The sequence below is a fragment of the Trichoderma aggressivum genome (assembly GCF_033847375.1).
Source record: "Trichoderma aggressivum f. europaeum strain CBS 100526 chromosome Unknown scaffold_046, whole genome shotgun sequence".
Lineage (NCBI taxonomy): Eukaryota > Fungi > Ascomycota > Sordariomycetes > Hypocreales > Hypocreaceae > Trichoderma > Trichoderma aggressivum.
The window spans coordinates 201,885-222,699 of record NW_026946412.1 but is presented as its reverse complement, the minus strand read 5'-3'; the positions used below and the strand labels follow the sequence as shown (position 1 = coordinate 222,699).

The 20,815-nt window shown below is 52.2% G+C and overlaps 8 protein-coding genes across 8 annotated transcripts; 6 read left to right on the top strand and 2 right to left on the bottom strand.

Moving 5' to 3' along the window:
* Nucleotides 1-76: 76 nt before the first annotated feature.
* Triagg1_8892 (uncharacterized protein) lies at nt 77-1,446 on the top strand (the record flags this gene model as incomplete). Its single annotated transcript, XM_062903788.1, has 2 exons — nt 77-598; nt 670-1,446. 2 exons carry the CDS (start codon nt 77-79, stop codon nt 1,444-1,446), a joined length of 1,299 nt encoding a protein of 432 aa, XP_062752192.1.
* A 736-nt stretch (nt 1,447-2,182) lies between these two features.
* On the top strand, nt 2,183-3,266 carry Triagg1_8891 (uncharacterized protein; the record flags this gene model as incomplete). Its single annotated transcript, XM_062903787.1, has 2 exons — nt 2,183-2,729; nt 2,803-3,266. 2 exons carry the CDS (start codon nt 2,183-2,185, stop codon nt 3,264-3,266), a joined length of 1,011 nt encoding a protein of 336 aa, XP_062752191.1.
* A 368-nt stretch (nt 3,267-3,634) lies between these two features.
* Triagg1_8890 (uncharacterized protein) lies at nt 3,635-4,925 on the bottom strand (the record flags this gene model as incomplete). Its single annotated transcript, XM_062903786.1, has 4 exons — nt 3,635-3,954; nt 4,046-4,386; nt 4,455-4,641; nt 4,712-4,925. The coding sequence occupies 4 exons, from the start codon at nt 4,923-4,925 to the stop codon at nt 3,635-3,637; spliced, it is 1,062 nt and encodes a 353-aa protein (XP_062752190.1).
* Nucleotides 4,926-6,056: 1,131 nt separating this feature from the next.
* Triagg1_8889 (uncharacterized protein) lies at nt 6,057-6,883 on the top strand (the record flags this gene model as incomplete). The annotated part of the gene is made up of 2 exons (XM_062903785.1): nt 6,057-6,253; nt 6,316-6,883. The coding sequence occupies 2 exons, from the start codon at nt 6,057-6,059 to the stop codon at nt 6,881-6,883; spliced, it is 765 nt and encodes a 254-aa protein (XP_062752189.1).
* A 463-nt stretch (nt 6,884-7,346) lies between these two features.
* Nucleotides 7,347-8,875, top strand: Triagg1_8888 (uncharacterized protein; the record flags this gene model as incomplete). Its single annotated transcript, XM_062903784.1, has 3 exons — nt 7,347-7,767; nt 7,843-7,916; nt 7,970-8,875. The coding sequence occupies 3 exons, from the start codon at nt 7,347-7,349 to the stop codon at nt 8,873-8,875; spliced, it is 1,401 nt and encodes a 466-aa protein (XP_062752188.1).
* A 269-nt stretch (nt 8,876-9,144) lies between these two features.
* Triagg1_8887 (uncharacterized protein) lies at nt 9,145-11,379 on the bottom strand (the record flags this gene model as incomplete). Its single annotated transcript, XM_062903783.1, has 1 exon — nt 9,145-11,379. The coding sequence occupies one exon, from the start codon at nt 11,377-11,379 to the stop codon at nt 9,145-9,147; it is 2,235 nt and encodes a 744-aa protein (XP_062752187.1).
* Nucleotides 11,380-12,095: 716 nt separating this feature from the next.
* Triagg1_8886 (uncharacterized protein) lies at nt 12,096-13,799 on the top strand (the record flags this gene model as incomplete). The annotated part of the gene is made up of 3 exons (XM_062903781.1): nt 12,096-12,244; nt 12,335-12,818; nt 12,879-13,799. The coding sequence occupies 3 exons, from the start codon at nt 12,096-12,098 to the stop codon at nt 13,797-13,799; spliced, it is 1,554 nt and encodes a 517-aa protein (XP_062752186.1).
* Nucleotides 13,800-15,440: 1,641 nt separating this feature from the next.
* Triagg1_8885 (uncharacterized protein) lies at nt 15,441-20,638 on the top strand (the record flags this gene model as incomplete). The annotated part of the gene is made up of 11 exons (XM_062903780.1): nt 15,441-15,550; nt 15,596-15,845; nt 15,959-16,093; nt 16,190-16,219; nt 16,279-16,343; nt 16,446-16,851; nt 16,930-17,266; nt 17,333-17,844; nt 17,894-18,418; nt 18,477-18,620; nt 18,692-20,638. The coding sequence occupies 11 exons, from the start codon at nt 15,441-15,443 to the stop codon at nt 20,636-20,638; spliced, it is 4,461 nt and encodes a 1,486-aa protein (XP_062752185.1).
* Between the last annotated feature and the right edge of the window lie 177 nt (nt 20,639-20,815).

Below are 20,815 nucleotides of genomic sequence, written 5' to 3'. Positions count from 1 at the left end.
GCAACAGAAACAGCAACATCAACATCATCGCGCTTCGTTCCCCCCCGCGGCGAGAACTGTCGCCCCCGCCGCACTCATGTGGTGGCCATTCAGCATCTTCTTCAGCAGCATCTTCCTCTTCGCCATCGTCCTGTCCATCCCCGTCGCCTTCGATGTGGGCGGGCGAGACAGCGGCCTGGCCTACAGCCTGAGCCTGTCCATCTTCTACATCTTCTACTCGGCCATCCGACTGGCCACGCCCGAGACGTCGCGCATCCGCTGGACCATTGTGTCGCTGCTGAGGCTGGCGCAATGGTTCGTCATCCCGTCGCTGCTCATCTGGGCGCTGGGCAAGTTCGCCGTCGACGTCGACGAGGCGGGCTGGGTGGAGAGGACCTTTGACGGCGTCTTCCACTCCAAGAGCACGAGCTGGACCGAGTGGATGTTTGGCAAGGAGGGCGTGCTGGAGACGGTCATGCTGGGCTCGTGGGACAACGTGCTGCGCTATTCGGGCCCTGTCTTCCAGCTGCTCGAGGGCTTCTGCACGCTGCTCGTAATCCAGGCGGCGGGACAGATTACTCGATGGCTGGTTAACAGAGGGAGGAGCGATACCTGGGTGGTGAGTGCGATCCCGTGAAAAAGAAACCGATGACGATCTCATCTCGATAGCTAACTTGTCGCATCTGGCAGATCTTCTTGCTTGCGTTTTCCGGCTCCATCATTGCCAGCGCCGTCTATTTCCTGTGGCGTGTTGCTCAGTTCCCCCAAATCAGCAACATTGATGCCACGCTCATTGGTGCCACCATGACTACAGCCGTGTTTCTATGCGCCTACGGCATTGGCAGCGGTCGCGGCAGCCCTGTCGAGTCATCGCTTCTCTTTGCTTACGTCGTGCTCTGCGTCTACCAAATCTTTACCGACTACCTCCCTTCCGACGGCACCTATTCGGCCGAGGACCAGGCATCGTCTCAGCCAGAAATCCCCCCGCTGCCGCCCATCATCATGGCCTCGTACTCAACCTTGCTTCACATAGTTAGCACTCTCCCTGGCGCTCTTCACTCGTCGCTCGCCCTATTGTACGCCGCTTTCCAGACGATTACGCCGTCCGTCATCATCTCCCTCGCATACCGTCTCTTCGTCTTCTACTGCGCCACTCGCATCATTCCCTCAGTACGGGACCTGGGTGCCCGAGCCATGCTGCACGAGCCTGACTGGGACGAGTCAGAAGCGGCGTCAATGTTCCTCAGTATCCTCAGCTACTTTTCGCCGACAATTTTGATAGCTGTCTACACCAGCCTGCTGTTACAACACTTTTCGACCAGCGAGGGGCCAGATGGATGGACGCTCAGGGGCGGAGACGTGGGTGGAAGCACTTGGCGATGGATCAACGTAGGACTGACGATGATCCTATACGGTATAGAACTTACGCTCAGCACGGACGACCAGGATCACTGGAAGGTGGATTGAAGTGGCACGGGAGAAAAAAATATGGAGAAATCAAAACAGGAGAAGGAACGCGGCTTGAGCCACAGTTGGCCGTTTGACCGATGGGAAAAAGAAGGGGACTACTGCTAATCGCCATGGAAGGAGGACACTACCTACAAAGAGCGAACCAGGAGCGGATTACTGCATGTACGGAAACGGAAACATGCGAAATGTCTGCTTCACCACGAGAAACGAGATGTTGCACCTTGACTTCTGCAGTTTGTCAGTTGAGCTACTACCTTTGTTGCATGCAAGGGGGGAGCGTATAGAGCGAGCAAATCCTTTTACGATGCTCTTGTTATCTTGTTAGACAGCACTACATGAATACCTTATTTGAAGCTGCTAGTTTGTCACAGGATCTGCGCTTTGTACTGTATCTTGGACGTTCTAAGTGACTGTTGTCGTCCTGATTTGGTCTGCCGAGGTTCACCGGGATTGCGAGGGATCGCGATTAATGTATTTTATCTGGGCTAAGCTAGACGGCATGGAGATGTAGTTGCCAAGTTGGGCACTGTTTTGAGATGGGGGATTGACTTGACTAGCCCCAGAACAGGCTAAAGCCATCGGTTAATCAATTGATCAAGATTCATCCATCCATCTGCTCCTCTTCTTACAAGACGCAACTTACACCCCATTTCTCACTCTTCACCTCTCTTATTCCTTTTCTCTCTCCAACATCCATTTTACCTCCTCAGTTTTCCTTTTACTCACACTCAGAATGGCTTCAAATGAACGCCGATACGCAACAAAGGGCCTCCCTCCCCCTCCCAACGTCTCCGTCATCACCAAGCCCATGGCCGGCCTCCTGGTCGACATCTACGGCTTACAAGAGCTCCCCCCCGCTCCCGCACCAGTAACATGCCTGTGGCTTCTCCATCCCCGGACGCGGTCCAAGGACGTCATGAACGACATTGCGCGGCGAGCCGTGCATTCTTGGAACCAGAGCCCGAAGCAGAAGCAGCGGGGGCTCGTGGCGCTGGTGTTTGACATGCCCAATCACGGGACGAGGATGGTGAGCGAGTTGGCGAACAAGGCGTGGGATGAGGGCAATGAGCAGCATGCGATTGATATGCTGGGCTTGGTGAAGGCGGGCGCGGGGGATGCGAGTGGGTTGATGGATCAGGTGGCGGGGTATTTGGGGAGGGAGACGGATGCCCATGTGTGTTTGGGTTGGAGTTTGGGAGGGCATGCGGCGTGGCAGGCGTGGTTTGGGGAGGAGAGGATGGATGCTGCTGTGGTGATTGTTGGATGTCCTGATCTTGCGGGTGAGTCAAGTCTCTGTGTGGAACGGAGTGGAAGAGATGTACAAGCTTCGAGATGCTGATTCAAGGGAAACAGGCTTGCTGGGAAGTCGTGCTGCGGCATCTAAGCTGGAGCATGGCGAGGGAGGTTTCTTGGGTAGCAAGTATTTTCCACCGGACACCATTGCTACTATTCGGAAGAGCGATCCCAAGGGCATCCTCTTCGGGACGAACCCCATTCCCTCACTTCCCCTATCGTCAGCTGAGCAGGACCGGCTGCGCAAGATCTTGGACGGCCGTGTTCGGGGGAAGAAGTTGCTTTTGTGCTCTGGAGGTGCTGACGACTTGGTGCCGTATGCGCAGGGGGAGCCGTTTATTCGGGTGTTGAAGGGTGCGGTGGACGGGTGGTATGCCGATGGGAGCGTCGAGGTGGATAATCGGGTATATGAGGGCGTGGGACACAAGTTTGCGGCGGATATGGTGAATGATGCGGTTTCGTTTTTCGTGAGGGTTGTTGCGGAGGGGCCGAGGCAGAAGAGTGAGAGTAGAGCGAAGATGTAGATGCGGAATGTGAGTTGCTATTTGGTGCTTGAGGTTATGGTTATGTTTGGATGGACTGGAGTTGAGTGACTTGGAGAATGTAGATGCAGGTGGAATGTTGTTGTTCTGGCCTAGAGATTCGAAGGAACCAGAGATGGATGTACTTTTATACTCCCAAGTAGATCTATTCATCTCTAGTAGATCTATCTATGAATAGGTAGATCTATCTACATCCACTAGACATTAGTATATGCCATCTGCATGTGCTGAAGATGGACACCCCCCCGAGTGACTGATGCGTTCACCCCTGGCAGAATAGAGACATCTACAGAAACAATATAGCTGACCGTAAATCTTTTCCGCAAAAGTTGTATCACCGAAAATCCACATCAAATTCCCGAGTCATTGTATTCGGTGCCGTTGGAAGCCTTCTTGGCTTTGGTGCCGTTTTCCGCCTCAACCTCCCCCATCCATTGATGTATTTGGGCGTTCTGGTTTTCCTGCCAGTTACCGAGATGAGCATCGACATCGACACCATCATTGTCATCGCAATCCTCGTCATCATCATGTCCTTCATCATCACCAGAATACTCTTCCTCGTCATCGTCCAACTCATCCTCAGGCCCTGGATATGCGCCACAAACCGCAGCAACACGACGAAGCTCCCATGACAGTTGGAGAAGATGGAAGTTTGGGAGATGGCTTTGGTCTACCCAATTCCAAAAAAGTGTGAGTATGTCCTGTGCTAAGCGGAACACCCGAAGACCAATAAACACCGGTCATCCAACTGGGGAAACTACCAACTCGCGTTATTAAATCGTCATAACAGACACCACGTATGCTCATATCTGGCGTCGACCGGCCTGGCTCGACCCAGTGAAGCTGCACTTGAACTGTTCCACCTTTCATCACCCGCAATGGTTTGAGCGCCATGCGGCCATTGTTGGACCACCAGTGTAGTTGACGATTGAACGAGATGAGATTCTGAGGGGACTCGCTGATGTTTTGATCCCCAGCCATTACCCAAAAGATGACGACCATGGCCGTGATGCTGGATAGTTTCGAACCAACCAAGGGGAAAATATGAGCTACTACAGGATTTGGCATGATGCCAAGGCAACAAACTTGGCCATCCCGGTACCTGCACTGTCGGAACATGAGAAGGACGTTGTTGAATGATGGGCTGAGGAAGCCTGTTGAAGCACTTACATGTCTTTCAGCCCATGCTGCTCTTCCCTCAGCCAGGCCTTGTGCTTGTGGTTTCGGAGATGGCAGGTTGAGGGGTCTTGAGGTGAGCGATGAGACGGGAGCACCTCTTGCGTCGGATGAATGGCTTTCTTGGGAGAGAAGCTGCTTTTTTGCCGGCCCTTGTTGAACAGATGAGGCTTGATGCTCCCTGATTGTCGCACTTCTTTATTCGCAACCATGGGGGATTATTGTTTGTAGGCGACGTTCCTTGCTATAACCATCCACGAGACTCTCAGAGACGGAGTCATTCGCTGTAAAGAGGACTTGGGAAGACATGCATGCTTGAATACCGACCAGACTTATTTCTCGCCAATGGGTGAGCATGGCTTTGACACCAGTTTGATCGTTATCGCGACAGCTCATCTCCAGCGTCTCGACTTTGGACTGTAAGTTGTCGACTGGGGCGACCATCAAGATGGCAAATAGCGCCATGTGTGAATGTCGTAGCTTTGATCGACCTCATGCGCAATCCGTGTAATTCCGTCCAGCAGCTGTTGTCGAATCCCCAGTTCGCCAAGGTAGGATGAAACGGGCTCTTTAGGGGGAACCCGGGTGGGAACAGGATCGAGAATTTCAGGACAGTCCTTGACTGTAGCGAGGAACTTGTCGAGCTGCCAAGTTTCTTGTAGTGTCAATAGCCGCCGTACTTGATCCTGGATTCAACCTACATCCTATTACACCACCAATTGTTCCCTACAAGACACAATGCCTTGACTTTATTTCAGCTCTGCCAGTGGTGTCGTCAGCATCCTCGATGTTCAAGCAACCGGGTTTTGAAGAATTCGATGTTATCCTCAATATCACCTGCAAATCATCCAAGAAACGCGGTATCCTTCCAGGGCACTCAACATACCCGGTGGAGGTGTGGGCAAGAGTTGTTGTGTCGTTCTGGCTCATCGCGGATTGGGGGCTGCCAAGTTCCAACTGTGATTATATCGGACCGTGACAGGCGGTGGATCAGCGATTTCTGGACCGAGCTCTTCGACCTCTTGAAGACGCGCCTCATAATGACGACAGCATGGCACTCAGCTGGGGACGGTCAGTCAGAATCAACAAATGTTATCTTCACTCCTCTTGTCCGCTGCCATTAGTAGCTGCACTAGGACATTCACCTTGGCCGATGAGGAGTGTACTTTGTTAGGTATACTATCTTATACCAAAGGTTCCTAGAATGACGAGTTTAAATCTAAACATTACGGGAAACAACAGACGTCTGATACTTCTAGACCTGCAGCTAGGTATGTATCACTATTATCTTTGCCTAGCTCTACCATCGCTACATACGCCTAGTATCCGATGCTCTATCGCTACCTTGGTATTAAAACGAATTAATAAAAACGATAATTAAAAGACGAGTTTTCAAAACAATTTTTTGTGATTCGGTCTTATCATTCTGATGTAGATAATCCCCCAGCATGTCTTTTTCTCTATGCAGAATGAGGTGGAACAAGCCCAGCTTCTTGTGCATAATCGCCGAATCGATTCAGCTTCTAGAACCGTCTTATCAACGCTACTTTCTCCCCCCAATCCACCAATTCAAACCCAATCAATTCGCCATTCACAATGGCACCACCAAAACACTTAATCATCGTCTGTTGCCACGGCATCTGGACCGGCGGCCCATCAAATGGCGCCAATGAAGACGAATGGCTAATCGCCGATTTTCAGCGCGGCGAAACGGACACGTTTATTGAGCACATTAAAGCAGGCGTCCGATGCCTTGCCCAGGACTACGACAATGCCGTGCTCGCAGTTTCGGGGTGAGTAGTCCATATAATAGAAATGAAATCAAGGCCAAAACTCCAGTCTGATGCCTCTGTAGCGGCCCAACACGAAAAGAAACAACTTTGAGTGAGGCCCAAAGCTATGCCAATATCGCCTCCGCCCACGGCTACTTCAACCTCATCAACTCCTCGCAAGACTTGGTTAATTCGTCCAAAATGATAATAGAAGATCGCGCATTGGACTCTTACCACAATGTACTCTTTAGCCTTACTCTATTCTACGCTCGCTTCCATGCTTGGCCTGCTTCTTTAACAATTGTATCCCACGCTTTCAAGAAGGTCCGACTCATCGACGGTCATTGCGCTGCTATTGGATTTCCTCTTAAAAAGACTGCATTTGTTGGTATTGATCCGCCTGGAATGGCGAGCGGCGAGAATGAAACTGCGATGAAGGGCGTGGGACAGGCGGTGGATGACTGGATAGCCGATCCACATGGTAGAGGAGAGAAGTTGGCGTGGAAGAGGGCGAGGAGGAATCCGTGGGGAGTATGGCAGGGTGTTTTTGAGGAGAAGATTGGAAGGGATGACTCTGCTATAGGGAAATTGGTGACTGAGGGTGCTGGCGAGAAGGAGACGTTGGTTGAAGATGCACCACGGCCGTGGTAGTGAATGCCATTCAAGATACCTCAGAGAATACGTATTTCGGCTGTAAAGTTTTATATCTATTATCCTCTTATGATATCATCCAGGTGTTAATGAGACATTGGCTGGTCAGTAACCCAAGTAATAGCAGTGATTAGAATCACTTCCATAGCTCGATTCTTACCTGCTAGGTGCTCTATACCGTATAGTAGAAGAAATCAGAAGAAAGTAAATGTAGTAAGAGATGTAAGCGGCTACTATATACTTCCAATGCTCTACGTGGACAAAAAGCTAGGTTCTGTCCTTGGTGCCAAAAGCCTTCAACATATTTTCCACTATTCATATTAAAGTTTAAGAAGTGAATATATAAGGTAGGTTATTCAAGGCGGGACATATAAACGGCAGTGAATTTCTTTCGCAAAACCAAGTGCTGCTTCAACCACCTCTCCTTTCTCTCTTCGAACCCATCGCAATCTCGCTTCACATCATGGAAGATCAGCTTGGAAAGGCCTTGGCCTCGACATTGAATGAGCAACAGATGAAGTCATTGCTACATTTGAACGAATACTCTCAACTTGGCCCGCTCCTCAACTTAGCCAAGGAAAGGCCGTCGCTCATTTTAGGACTCGTTGAAAATTATAGTCGTGCAGCCGAAGAACCCGTTTTAGACTACGTTCCGGATATTTACACTAGAATTTTTCTCTTCGGTCGGCTACAAGATAGTCTCAGACGGCATGAGCTATCCTTTGTACCAAGCATGAAGGTTTTCGCATTGTTCATGGTTGCCCCAGTCGACGTGCTACGATCCCGACTTGATAATCTGGAGAGAAACGCTCGAGAGAAGAACATGGCTGAGGTCCAGGAATTTATTGAACAGTGCCGCACCGCTGTCACTGTAATACTTGAATGTATGTCATCAAGTCGCAATGCCCACGAGAAGCATGTTACAGGAGAACTTTTGTGCTGATGCCTTTCCGTTCTAGTTGTGAGCGCAGAAGCGCGACAAGTCGGAGGTTTCAGCGAAGACAACGTGCACCTTTTGCAATCAATGGATCTTGTAAGTGCCTACATTGAAAACCATCCAATGAGTATCTCTCTAACCTCTGTTAGTGCAAGAAACGAGACGTGAGGATATGCAGCATCTCCCGCATGGAGAACCCCGAAGCCGTCACCATCTTCCCCAACGCGATTCATTCTCCCAATCTTTTATCCATGATGGACACGTTTTGGGGTACTGAGACGGCTGATCGTCTCTCTGAACTAATTCGAGATCCAAGTTTCTTGAAATCCCCCCAAAATATGCTGTCTCTTAATCGACAGCTAAGTTGGTGGTATCAGAGCGGGAGGATTGCATTCAAACCGTTGCGTAAGACGGATACCGACTCGCTTACAATCCAGTTCTACTGGCTGAAAAGGAGCAAACTGGAGCCATCACAGCTCTTTAAATATGATATGAGCATTTGGGACGTGATGGAGACAGCCGATATTGCAAATAACGAGGACTTCCGCAGAGGCATTATCCGATGGGGAAGGCCGCATTGTGACAGCTACAGTGGTTTGGGCATGGACACCGGTCATGTCCATCGACTTTGCGAACGTTTCGAGATTGGGCCGCCGAAATTTGATATTCTACAGCTCTCGTCGGACTTGCTTCGCGTTGCTGCGATCTGCGGAGCAACCAAACCAACCTGTTTGGCGGATGAAGTCAACGGCGATTATCATGATCATTATGGTGGTTATGATGATGGTGATGACCACTACGACAATGGTTGGCGCGATGATGGATGTTATGATGATGGTGATGACCACTACGACGAGGATTGTCGCGATGATGGATGTTATAATGGTCAGGTTGATGGCGGCTATGATAATGATGGAATGGAATCGCAGCCGGACATGTACTGTGACGAGAACTATGCTCTACTGCGTCATTGGGGAGAAGAAGTCGGGGGAGAAGAAGTCGAGGGAGAAGAAGTCGAGGGACAAGAGGACATGGAAGAAGATGGCTTTGAATAGTAGATATAGAGATATATCTGTCTCTAGTAGACATATCTATCTGTAGTAGATATAGGTGTATCTAGTAGATGTATAAACTCGCAGAACAGTTGGACCAACAGCCAAAGAATCGCAACGGTCAAACATGTTTGGTAGTCAAAGTGTATAAACAACATGGAATCCAATTCTATGTATTTCCCACAATATCCCTTTTTGAGCTGATTGCTTTTCCCTCTCCTCATCTATATATAATACACGCCGACCTCTTTTCTCAGGTCAGTCTCCCATATTCAGGGCTTATTGCTCGATCCAGCTTCAGTGCTGACACGCTCTCTTGTCAGCTTGTCGACGAGGTCATGCGCCTCTGTCACAGTCTTGTCCTTCTGCTTGTCATTACGACGGGGCGTTTTTCCAAACCGTGAACTTTGCGGCTCTGCCCTCTTCTCCTCCTCGGGGATTTTGCCAGATTGAGAACCGGTGCTAACCTCGGGCGAAGCAGCTACGCCTTCATGTGGTTTCGCAGAAGTAACGCTCGCATCATCCTCAGGAAAGGGAAAGTTTTTGACCTTGGGCTTCGGCAGCCGTCCAAACACTTCCTCATAGCTCATAAACTTCTTCTCAGGCGAAGCAACATGTCCCCGGAGCTTGAACATGGCGCTGTTGTAGGCGCCGAGATGTTCCTGGTGTCGCTGCTTGAGGGTTTCCAGGCTGATTTGGAAATCAGAAGACTCGGTAGCGGCGGCCACATCGGCTGGTTGCGTTGCCAAGTCCTTTTCCATGCTGTCAATGGCACTACGGTATCCCTCAGCCTGCTTTCTGTGAAATTCCGACTGTCGTTGCAAGGCACGTATCCTCTCGGGGACGCGGCCGGACTTGGGTAGGCCGCCGTATTTCACCCCCCTAAACGTAGAATTCCGTACAGGCGACAGATGCCAATGTCTCCGCGCTCGCTTGAACTCTCTGGCTTCCTCGGAGGTCAGCGGTCTTTCCTGCGATAGTTGTATGTAATGCCATAGCTGTGCAGCACCCGGCCGCCTCGTTTTGGTCTTTCTCTTGGGCTCAACGCCTTCAATGTTGTAAAAGTTTCTAATCATATAGAGACTGCCCGTTACTATAACGGGGCCTTCTCCTGCCTTTTCGCAAGCCCATTGCACGCCAGCGGCGATCCGGGGATCGCCATCGTACAGCTGAAATTCGCTGCTGACAATGGATCTTCCAATCTCACGGCCGAGCTCAGCAGGAGCTGGGGGTGGCTCATTAGGAGCAGGCAGATATTCAACAAAGGCGAAATTGTCTTGGGGCTGTACCAGGGCAGATATGACTTTCGCAAAGGGCTTGGACTTGCTGGCTGATAGTCCCATGACCCATGAAACTGGTTGATCCCCTTGGCGAACTTGGTGCTGTACATAAGAAGCCAGCGCTTCGGCACCAAGCAGGTTGTGAGCGCCATCTACAAGGACAGGCTTTTCACGAGCTCCGCCGGTGAGACCAAGCACCTTGACTTGCTCTTTTCGTCCAGATGGGAAAGGCTCCATGGCCAGCAGCTTATTAACGTCGATTTCAAGATTTGGGAACAGGTGACGGAAGGCTAGAGTTGCACAGAGAAGATTCTGCTTCTCGTAGTCCTCCAGCTTGAACCGCTCGGTATCAAGATTGGCCAGCAGAGATTGTCCTTTCCACGACGGGCTGATTTGAGTGCCAATGCTGTTCGCATGGCGCCGAAGTACCTTGATGACGGAGCTGGGATTGGAATGATCGACAATGCAGGGCACGCCGGGTCTCATGATGCCGGCCTTGACCTTGGCAATCTCCTCGATGGTGTTGCCGAGGTACTCCTGGTGGTCGAGATCGATCTTGGTGATGACGGTGACTGACTTTTGCTTCATGATGTTTGTTGCATCAGTAGCACCGCCCATTCCCACCTCGACAACGCCATAGTTGACGTGCATCTTGTCAAAGACGCGAAAGGCAGCGGCAGTCTCGAGCTCAAACGGCGTCAGGTTTCCCGGGTCCTCTCCGGCGGCAAAGCGCCAGCCAGAGGCAACGCGCTTGAACTTTTCCTCAATGTGCTTGACCTCCATCTCGTACATGCGGCGGTTGACGTAGAGGCCGTTGATGGTGACGCCGTTGTGCCTCTCGGGCATGGCCGGCGACGTGTACATGCCATGGCTGATGCCGGACAGCCTCAAGAGCCCCGACAGCAGGTTGCAGACGGATCCCTTGCCGTTGGTGCCGCCAACATGGACGCCTAGCCAGCCCTGCTCCTGCGGCACGACATGGCTGATGCGCTCCAGGCCCAGGCGGATGTTGCGGTTTGCGGATGCCACCTTTTTCTCGGCGGGCATGGCGGCTCTGATGCGAGCCAGCGCTCGATTGACCTCCTTGGCAGACGGCATGGCAGCATCAGCAATCAGGGGGAGGGAGCCATAGAGGGAGAGATGAGCCTCGCCCGAGGAGACGCGAGTTGATTGGTGCTTGGGCGTCCGTGACGGCAGATGGCAGAAGTGCTGGGCATTTTCTATCATCAGTCACTATCACGGGCAAAATCTCGCCATCTCCACTACTATACTAGAGTACTACTAGTCCGTACGCATCAGCCACACACGCACATCGCATCATGCCTCCAACTCAAACTGTGGCTCAGTTGACTTTAGCCTCGAGCCTCTGAGGATCCGCCAACAGCAGCGGCGTTAGTGCCTGGACAGCCTGTAAACCGCCCCCAAGTTCAATTCGCTCTCGCGCCACACATCTACCGAGTCCAGGTCCAGCCCAGTCGCATCTCCCGCTTCCGCAGCCTCTTCCATCTTCAGCCTCCTCTTGCATTCCTTTCTCCTTCACTTTCGCCTTTCGCCTTGTCTGATCCATCAACCCGCCGCCGCTCGCTCTTCTTTCGTCTCTTGACTCCATCGCATCTGCAGGCTGAAGTCGATCAGCTCTCCTTCTCTTCAGCAAAAAAAAAAAATCCCACTGCCGCCGCAAAGAAAGATCGCCAGGGTGCCGCTGCTAGTTGCCAAGCGCCGTCCGTCCGACTTTTGCCCATTTGCTTCTTATCGTTCGCATCTCGGATATCGCTCCTTTGCACATCATCCGCAAATCATCCATATGCGCTATGGGTCGACCGTGAGTTTCAATTTCTGCTGCTGCTTGGACCATTGGTGGCCCCATGCATGCCCTCGCCGCTTCTGCTTTCATCTCTGCTTCTGCCTCGAGTCCCCTCTCCACTGCAATCACACTGCAATCAATGTTTGCTCGCGCGTCTTGTGCACCGTCACTGGGCATCGCGGCGCGCCTGTTGCCTCTGGCTCAGCTTCGAGACCAGACCATCGGCCGCACAACTGAGGCATCGCATTCACTGCTGCTGATATTCCATCCCTCTTTTCTGCTTCTCTCGTCATTTTTTTTGGTCGTTTTCGATTAATGCCCCTCGCGCTATCTCTTCGCGTCGCAGCCGCCCCAGCTAATCATTCGTCGCTACACCAGACTCTTTGTTGCACCTGTTGAGACCGACCTCCCCCACAAGGATGCGCCAAAGCGCGACGTCCTCTCCCCGTCTCGTTCTGCCATCAGGCGCTCAGCCCAGACAGAAGCACGCGAGCGACGGAATTCCAACAGACGCTCCAGCGTTCGCATCGTAGCCCTTCAACCACATCTTCGTCCCTCGCGACGGTATGCTCCATGGGCTATCGACGATGGCACTAGGAGTCTAGTCCCGCCCTCGTACGACGATGCGCCTTCAGGGTCTGCACGTGAGGTGCTGAGAGATGTCACCTCTAGGCCACCTCGGAGTGACCGTCATCTAGAAGACCGGATGAGCTCCCTCTTCGGCGGTACGTGGCATAACATCGGCACTCCATCTTCACAGAGGAATGATGATCCTCCTCCGGATGGAGATTTTTGGGGGAGGGTTGAAGGGAGGATCGACCCGGTTGACCCGGTTGACCCTCGACCGCGGCGTGCGCGCATCGTAAGTTGCTTCCTTGCGGAACTCGAATGTTTGATAGATTGCTGACCATCACGCGCAAAGGTTGCACCAGACTATCCCAGGCGCCATCACAGCCCCCAAAGCCGTCGCTCATACCACGTCGGCACACCTCCCTACCGGCCGGCGCGGGCCGGGTCTGAGAGGTTGCAGAGCGAGTCGGCGACATCAAACGATGATGCCGTACAGCAGCACGCCTTGCCACCATTCAGATCTCTGCGCCGAAACCCATCACGAACAATTCGAACTTTGGTGGCTGAGGATTCAGCCGGGCGGATTCGTCAGCGAAGCAATGCTGCCGATGGTTTGGGAGACCGTGACAGAAGCCTCAGCCCGGAGGTTTGGGACACTTTGCTCACGACACTGACTCCCGATCCACAACCACCTAGCGCTAGCTCTTCATTTGCATCTGCGGCAGCGCCTCAGAACGCGGGCCCGTCCAATGCGCCTCCGCCTCCATCTGCTCCAGGCGTGCCTGACGAACTTGTGGACGGCGCTTGCGAATCGGGACACGAAGGTTCTGACGATGAAGAAGACGAGTGGTACTCTCAGCTCCCTGCTACAATGCGTAGCGTTACCAGCTTTCGCCGCCGCTTTGAATACCAAAGACGCCCAGCAGTGCCAGGGTATAATCTGGATGGACCATCAGATGGACCCTTGGGCGACCAGTCTCAATCCGAAAGGCCTGGCTACAGTCTGCACGATTCGCAGACAGACGGCTACGCCCTATTGTTAACCAACAGCTTCCTCACCCAGGTAGGGTCAGAAGACGAACGGAGGGCTGACCGGCTTCGACCAAACCGAGAAGGATCGACAGGGAGCGGGCCTGGCGCCCAGACAGGAGATGAAGAGTGGCTAGGCATGCGACGGATCGTCCAGAGCCTCGCGGCGAGAGAAGATATTCCGGACGAGTGGTGGGCTGAGGCCGGTCTCAATCGGACTCTTCCCCATGACGAGTCCAACTGAAAAAGGAGCCTCGTATTGAGCAGGCACCGACTCTGACGCAAGATTAGCGCTGTTCTTGTGTCAAGGCCGAGAATTTCGGCATAATTTTTTCTTATTGATTTACTTTTTCGCTTTTTTACTCGTTGCAGAGAGCCCTCGGGAAGAGAGGCCAGCACCACCAGATTGATGTCAAGGATGAGAAAACGCACTGTATGATTATGGTTATTGGTAATGGAACTTGAAGACAGCGGGATGGGCAGCGATTTAAACGCATGATGTTTTTGTGGATTGAAGGGTTGAAGGGTTGAAAAAGCCCCCAGCATGGACTATATATCCAACATATTATTGATGAAAAGTTTGCCGAATGAATTCACATGAGCCGTAACTCGCAGTATCTGGCACCAAACAGTGAATCAGCATCAACTACCTGACATGGGCAAGTTGCATAAATCCATCTTGTGATTGATGTTGGCAGCAGCACTTGTGCACATCAGTCTTGTTTAGTTTATACCTAGCAGGCAGAAGAAACCTAACAAGCTCGGTTATACTTTGCGCACGGAAAATCCGCAGCAAGTTGATACACGAGAGTCGAGATAAGTACATGGAGTGAAGTCTAGATAGAGGGGGGAGTGGCGATTGGCAACTATTAGGTAGTAGGTGGCAACGGGGGAATTGGACACATTAATGGGATACATGGAACATGATAATATTATTGATAATATATCAGATTCTCAGGGGTGCCAAACAGGAGGTACAAGTGCAAACTCTATCGTGTGCATGTGCTGAAAAGAGGATGGAGGTTGCGGATGAGGCTTTTGTTAGCGGTGGTTTGCTCTCGCAAGTATGGACATACTTGGACAAGGAGCTGGAGAGACTGGTGGGGGTGGTGGACATACAGGTAGTTTCAAAGTCCACCTCCAGCTGTGGGATGGAGCTCATTAGCAGCCCGGCGTCATCGCTAATAAGCACAAAAGTAAGAGGCCCGGAGTGCCCTCTCCAGGGTATATCCATCAACGCTGTTGTGGTTGTTGTTGCTGTTCAATGGTTTGGCAAGGGGTCAAGACAATATTGAGGCAATGTAACATGAGATGGGTAATGGATTAGTTACTAAGTTAATAGTAGGTAATGCAATATTGGATGGATAATATTGATGGATGGAACATGCAGCCAAACAGTCTCACAACTCTCCCTCCCTCCCTCCAACTGCTCAATCAATCAATCCCTTCTAATCCACCCTCCAGAGCGTACACCACCACTGTAGGTACCTCCCAAACAACATCAATCGAACATAGCCAAAATCCAACTCCACCCACCCTCGCAACCACAGCGCCGGAATTGGCACCCAGACGGCACTACGAATTACTCCATCGGCACGCGCCTTGGGCAAAACCAATCCGCGTTCGCCTGCCTGCTCGATCTTGATTTTCCTTTTCCCTTCTTCTTCTTCTTCTTCTTCTTCTATTCCCTCTCTCTTCTTTCTTCCTTGTTTCACTCGGCACCCTCCCTCTCCTCTCCCGCCTCTGTGCGGTCTGCGTCTTCTCTCTCCTCCGCCCCCATCTTCGACCTCCATGCGTGACCCTCGTCCTTGTTGCAGCGATCTTCCCCCGCCGCCTTTTCGATGAACACCGCTCGCCGCTGAAAAAAAAAAAAAACATCGGGCGAATGCGAGCGACACACGAAGCCACAGACCCATCGGCGGGCATGCCATCGATTCCTCAACGAACCACTTCCCTTCCGCCTCGCCAGTCCCTGCTGTCCTGCCTGCCGCCGAGGTAGAGAGTCTGCCGGCTGCGCAGTCCCAAGAGGAGGGGAAACAGAAACACAGCCCTTCAAGCTCAAGCTCAAGCTCCGGTTGAAGCTGAAGCTGAAGCCTCAACCCAACATCACGACGACGACGACGACGACGACGACGACGACGCAGAGATGCCGGCCGAAAACATTTATCCCGCTAGCAATGGGCGGTTCGCCGCTCCTCCGCACGAGAGGTCTGCTGCCCCGTCCACGCCCTCTCGCAAGGACCGCCAAAGGGAGAGCGCGGCCATGCAGGACCCTGGGCTCAAGGACTATGTATGTCTTGCACACTAGAACGCAATTTCCAATCGGCAATGCTGCTGGGGCGAGACTGGCTGGGAAATGTGCCCCCCCTGGTGAGATGAGACGGCGTGCTGATTGGATTCTAGCGCTTGGGCGAATGCCTCGGAAAGGGAGCCTTTGGATCGGTGTACAAGGCCTTCAACTGGGGAACCGGAGAGGCCGTCGCCATCAAGCAAATCAAGCTAACGGATCTGCCAAAGAGTGAGCAGCGGATGATAGAGGTAAGCTCAAGGCGGCGTTGCTGAACATTTTCTCTTCTACGGTCCTTTACTGTGTAGCCTTGGATGACGCTGACCAAGATTGAACATGATTACTAGAGCGAAATTGACCTGCTCAAAAATCTTTTTGTAAGAACGAACCAGAAATTCCCCGGAAAGCACACAACGTCGGGGCTAACAACAAGAAGCATGAGAACATCGTCAGGTATATCGGTTCCGTCAGGTCAACCGAATGCCTCAACATCATCCTCGAGTAGGCAATCCCACGTTACTTCTGGTCGAGTATGAAGTTTGTAAGCTAATATGAAGGAAACCGTAGATACTGTGAGAATGGCTCGCTCCATTCAATATGTAGAGAATACGGCAAGTTTCCGGAAAATCTTGTCGGCGTCTATACGACACAAGTTCTCCAAGGCCTTCATTACCTTCACGACCAAGGTGTCATCCATCGCGACATCAAGGGCGCCAACATTCTCACCACCAAGGACGGGACAGTCAAGCTTGCCGACTTTGGCGTCTCGACCAGCACGCTTGCTGGTGGACAAGACAAGGAGGCGCAAGTCGTTGGCACTCCTTACTGGATGGCCCCTGAGATCATCCAGCTGTCCGGCGCCAGCTCCGCCTCCGACATCTGGAGTGTCGGATGTACCGTTATCGAGCTTCTCCAGGGCAAGCCGCCATATCACAACCTGGCCGCCATGCCGGCGTTATTCGCCATTGTCAACGATGACCACCCTCCACTGCCCGAGGGCATCTCAGCTGTACGTCTCCGCCACTCCCAACCTTGATCTAAACAAAGATGACCACAAACTGGTACAGATATTAACATGCAAGTATAGGCTGCCCGGGATTTCCTCATGCAATGCTTTCAGAAAGACCCCAATCTCAGAGTTTCGGCTCGAAAACTACTCAGGCATGCCTGGATTGTGGGGTGCCGCCGCACAGACGCGCCTGTCTCAAGGACGCCGGCCAACTTTGACGATGCGGTTGAGGAGGTCAAACAATGGAACAAGGCCCTCAATTCCTCAGGGACTTCTCTCCGCACGTCCCTCGGCTCCGACGCCGTCTCTCGAATCTCTAGCGGATCACCGTCTAAGGGCCGGTTAGGCCTTGCCAAACCAAGGCTCAGCGCTGGTGCAGGTGCGGGAGTTGGTGCCTTCAGACTGGCTGAGCTAGGTATGTCTGCAATCTACTCACTGACGCTCTGTTTGCAATAGTTGGAGGCTAACGTTTGTAACACAGATGATGATAATTGGGACGACGACTTTGCGACGGCAATTTCTCCCAGTGCCCTGCAGCTTCCGCATCTAAGACCGCAAGATAACTTTGGAGGGCTTCTCTCCGCTGACAAACTAAAGGCTTTTGCGTCGGTGAATGATCTCAGGGCCGGTGTGGACAGCTACGATAACGATTTTGAAGGCGAGATGATGACCATCAAGGGGCCCAACAATGAGCTCTACCAGGAGTCTCAGGAGCAGACAATACGACCCGTCTCCAGGAGGATGACGGCATCAAAACCTGCATCACCGCCAAAAGTAATGCACCAAGCACACCGGCCGGCCCTTAATCAAGCAGTTACTTCACCCAACCTGTCTCGGACGAAATCGCCTCCAAAGCCGCACTTTGGGAACAAGTTCGAGTTGCCTCCTCGCCCTGGCGCTATTTACCGGGAACAGAGCTCTGAGGACTACTCCGATCTCTTTTCTGATGACGATAGTGTGTTTGACCAAAAGGTTCATCAAGCCGTCCGAAAGGTAAGTTTTCCCTCTCTCTTTCTGCCATCCGTTAGAAAAAAATACCCAGACGGCTAACGGGGATATCTTCATCAAGGGCGGCCTGCGTCAACCCGAAGCGCCTCAGCTCTTCCACCCTTCTGACTTAACCAGCTTGCCTCGATCAATGCAGGCCCCCGATGGCAGCGTGATGAGGAAAAAGGCAGTGTCAAGGCCATCAGTCCTTCCCGATCGTCCCATGAGACGTACTCGCTCTTCTATCGAGATTCAAAAGTTCGCCGAAGACGATGATGAGGATTTCTCCGACGTTTTCGGGCCCGAGGAATCCATCCCTGAAAGAGAAGAAAGCGAGCGAGGTTCAGAAGAAGCCGGCCTCATGCTCCTGTCAAGAATGTCAGGAAGCTCTTGGTTAGGGGACGATGACGACGAGGATGACCCGTTCGCGTCCATGGACCCAGGGTGGGACGAAATGGACATGGACGCGAAGATTGCGCGAGACAGACATGCACGGCTTGCTGAAAAAATAGAAGAGCTGGTTGGCTCTCTGAAGATGACCGAAGGCGAAGACATATTGGCAGATCTCTCTGAACATTTAGTAAGTTGTGCCGAAAGAAAAGGTCGGATGAGGGCTTTTGAACTAACATGTGGCTCAGCTGGGATTGCTATGGGAAACCCCAGAAGCAAAAAACCTCATCATCAGTGCTCATGGGCTGCTGCCTCTGTTAGAAATTCTGGAGCCCTGTACGGTAAAGAGTAGACACCATATGATCCTCCAGCTGCTTAAAGTCGTCAATGCGGTACGTCTTAGCAAGATGCAAACAACTCCTTGGATGGATCTACATTTACTAATGTGAATCGCTCGTTATAGATCATTCTCGATGATGTTGAAATCCAAGAGAATCTGTGCTTCGTCGGAGGAATACCCATCATTACCAAGTTTGCCGCGCGTCAATATTCCAATGAGATTCGCCTTGAGGCCGCCGCCTTCGTCCGCCAAATGTACCAGACGTCGACTTTGACGTTACAAATGTTTGTCTCGGCGGGTGGTCTAAACGTTCTTGTCGAGTTTCTGGACGAAGATTACGATAGTTCTCGAGACCTTGTGCTTATCGGGGTAAATGGTATCTGGAACGTCTTTGAACTGCAGGGCCCGACTCCCAAGAACGACTTTTGCCGAATCTTCTCAAGGAGTAAAATCCTCTATCCGCTTGCCCTCGTCTTGCATCGTGTTCTCGATGAAGAGGGGGAAGACGAGCTGAGCGAGCTCATCGAGGGGCGCATCGTCAACATCTTTTACCTCTTTAGCCAAGCCGAGAACTATGTCAAGGAAGTGGTGGCAGATCGTCAGGTGCTGAAGAGCGTCCTCAAGGATCTCCGGCGAATGACGCCGGTACATCAGATTACCATGCTCAGATTCATCAAAAACCTATCCATGCTCTCAACAACCATTGAATCATTGCACTCGGCTGATGCCATCGACTTCCTCATCGACCTGTTGAGTTACAGCATGAAGAAAAATCACAAACACCTCCGTGAGATCTCTAATCAGGTTCTCAATACGATGTTCAACCTCTGCCGACTAAGCAAGGAGAGGCAGGAGGATGCTGCCGTTGGGGGTATCATCCCGCTGTTGCTGCGAATCATGAAAACGGACCGACCACCGAAAGAGTTTGCCTTGCCCATCCTCTGCGACATGGCTCACTCTGGGTCCAAGGGGCGGAGATATCTCTGGCAGAACAAGGGTCTCGATTTCTACGTCTCATTGCTGTCAGACCAGTACTGGCAAGTTACTGCGCTGGATGCCATTTTGGTCTGGCTCCAGGAGGAAACGGCAAACGTGGAAAACCATCTGATGGACAACAACTTTTCGCGAGCCATTGTCTCTTGTTTCGGCACCAATAGACTCAACGCGTTTGACTTTAACCTTTTGGAGCCGCTGCTCAAGCTTCTTCGGCTAAGTCCGGGCTTGACAGCATCGCTGGCAAAGCCCGAGATGTTTGCCGGCATCACCCAGAGGTTAGGGCACAAGAAGGCTGTAGTGCGGCTTAACTTGTTGAGGCTCGTGCGTGCCATTATGGATGTCTGCGACCCTGGCGTCCTTGGGAGCGGAGACGGCGCCCGGACACTCAACAGCGCCCAGATGCGATCCCTCATGGACTCGATACAGCTCCTGGCGGAAAAGGATTCCGCTGTGCTCGTTCGTAACCTTGCTTCGGAGCTTATCAAGGCACACTCTTCCCAGCCAGCATCGCCGGTCATGATGAGGCACGAAGGGATGGTTTCTTCCACCCAGGTCAACCTATCAGCCTCATCAAGACGCGGGTCAAGGCACAACACAAACTACACTCCGCAGAGCTTACAATCTTCCATGTCTATGCCTCAGACCCCAACGCACAGGAGTAGAGGCAGTAGCAGTGCCTTTATCGAAGTTGCCGCCAGTCCTCGGCGGTCAGGGGCGGCGGTAGACCGAGAGAATGCCATGTACCGGCCTCAGAGTCGAGAAGGGCCCCCGCGGCGAGTGAGCAACGACTCCAACTCGATGGCTAGCAGCAGCAGTGGCGGAGCCGGTGGCTACGGACTGAAGAGCCGATTAACGCCGCGAACGCCAATCACTTCCAGCATACAGCAGCGTAGCAGCGCCGGCATGTTGAGGGGAGAGTTTATGGCTCCCATGGTTGTCCGCAGCGAGAGCAATCTCAGCAGCAATGGGTCTCGACCAAGCAGCAGCGCCAGCTCGGGCATCGTTTCCACGCCGAAAGCGAGACACAAGACGTCGGCGTCGTCAATTGACGTTATGCGGCAGTCAAGCCGATGATGTGACACGTATAACCCTCCCCCCCTTTTTCTTTTTTTGTCTTAAAACAGACACACCACAGACACATACCCATAAGACCAGGCGAAAGAGTCATTTTTGTCATTTAGACATTTTACAGCTAAAACGAAAAGCATTTATTAAACAAACAAACAAACAAGCAAACAAACGGGGAGCGAA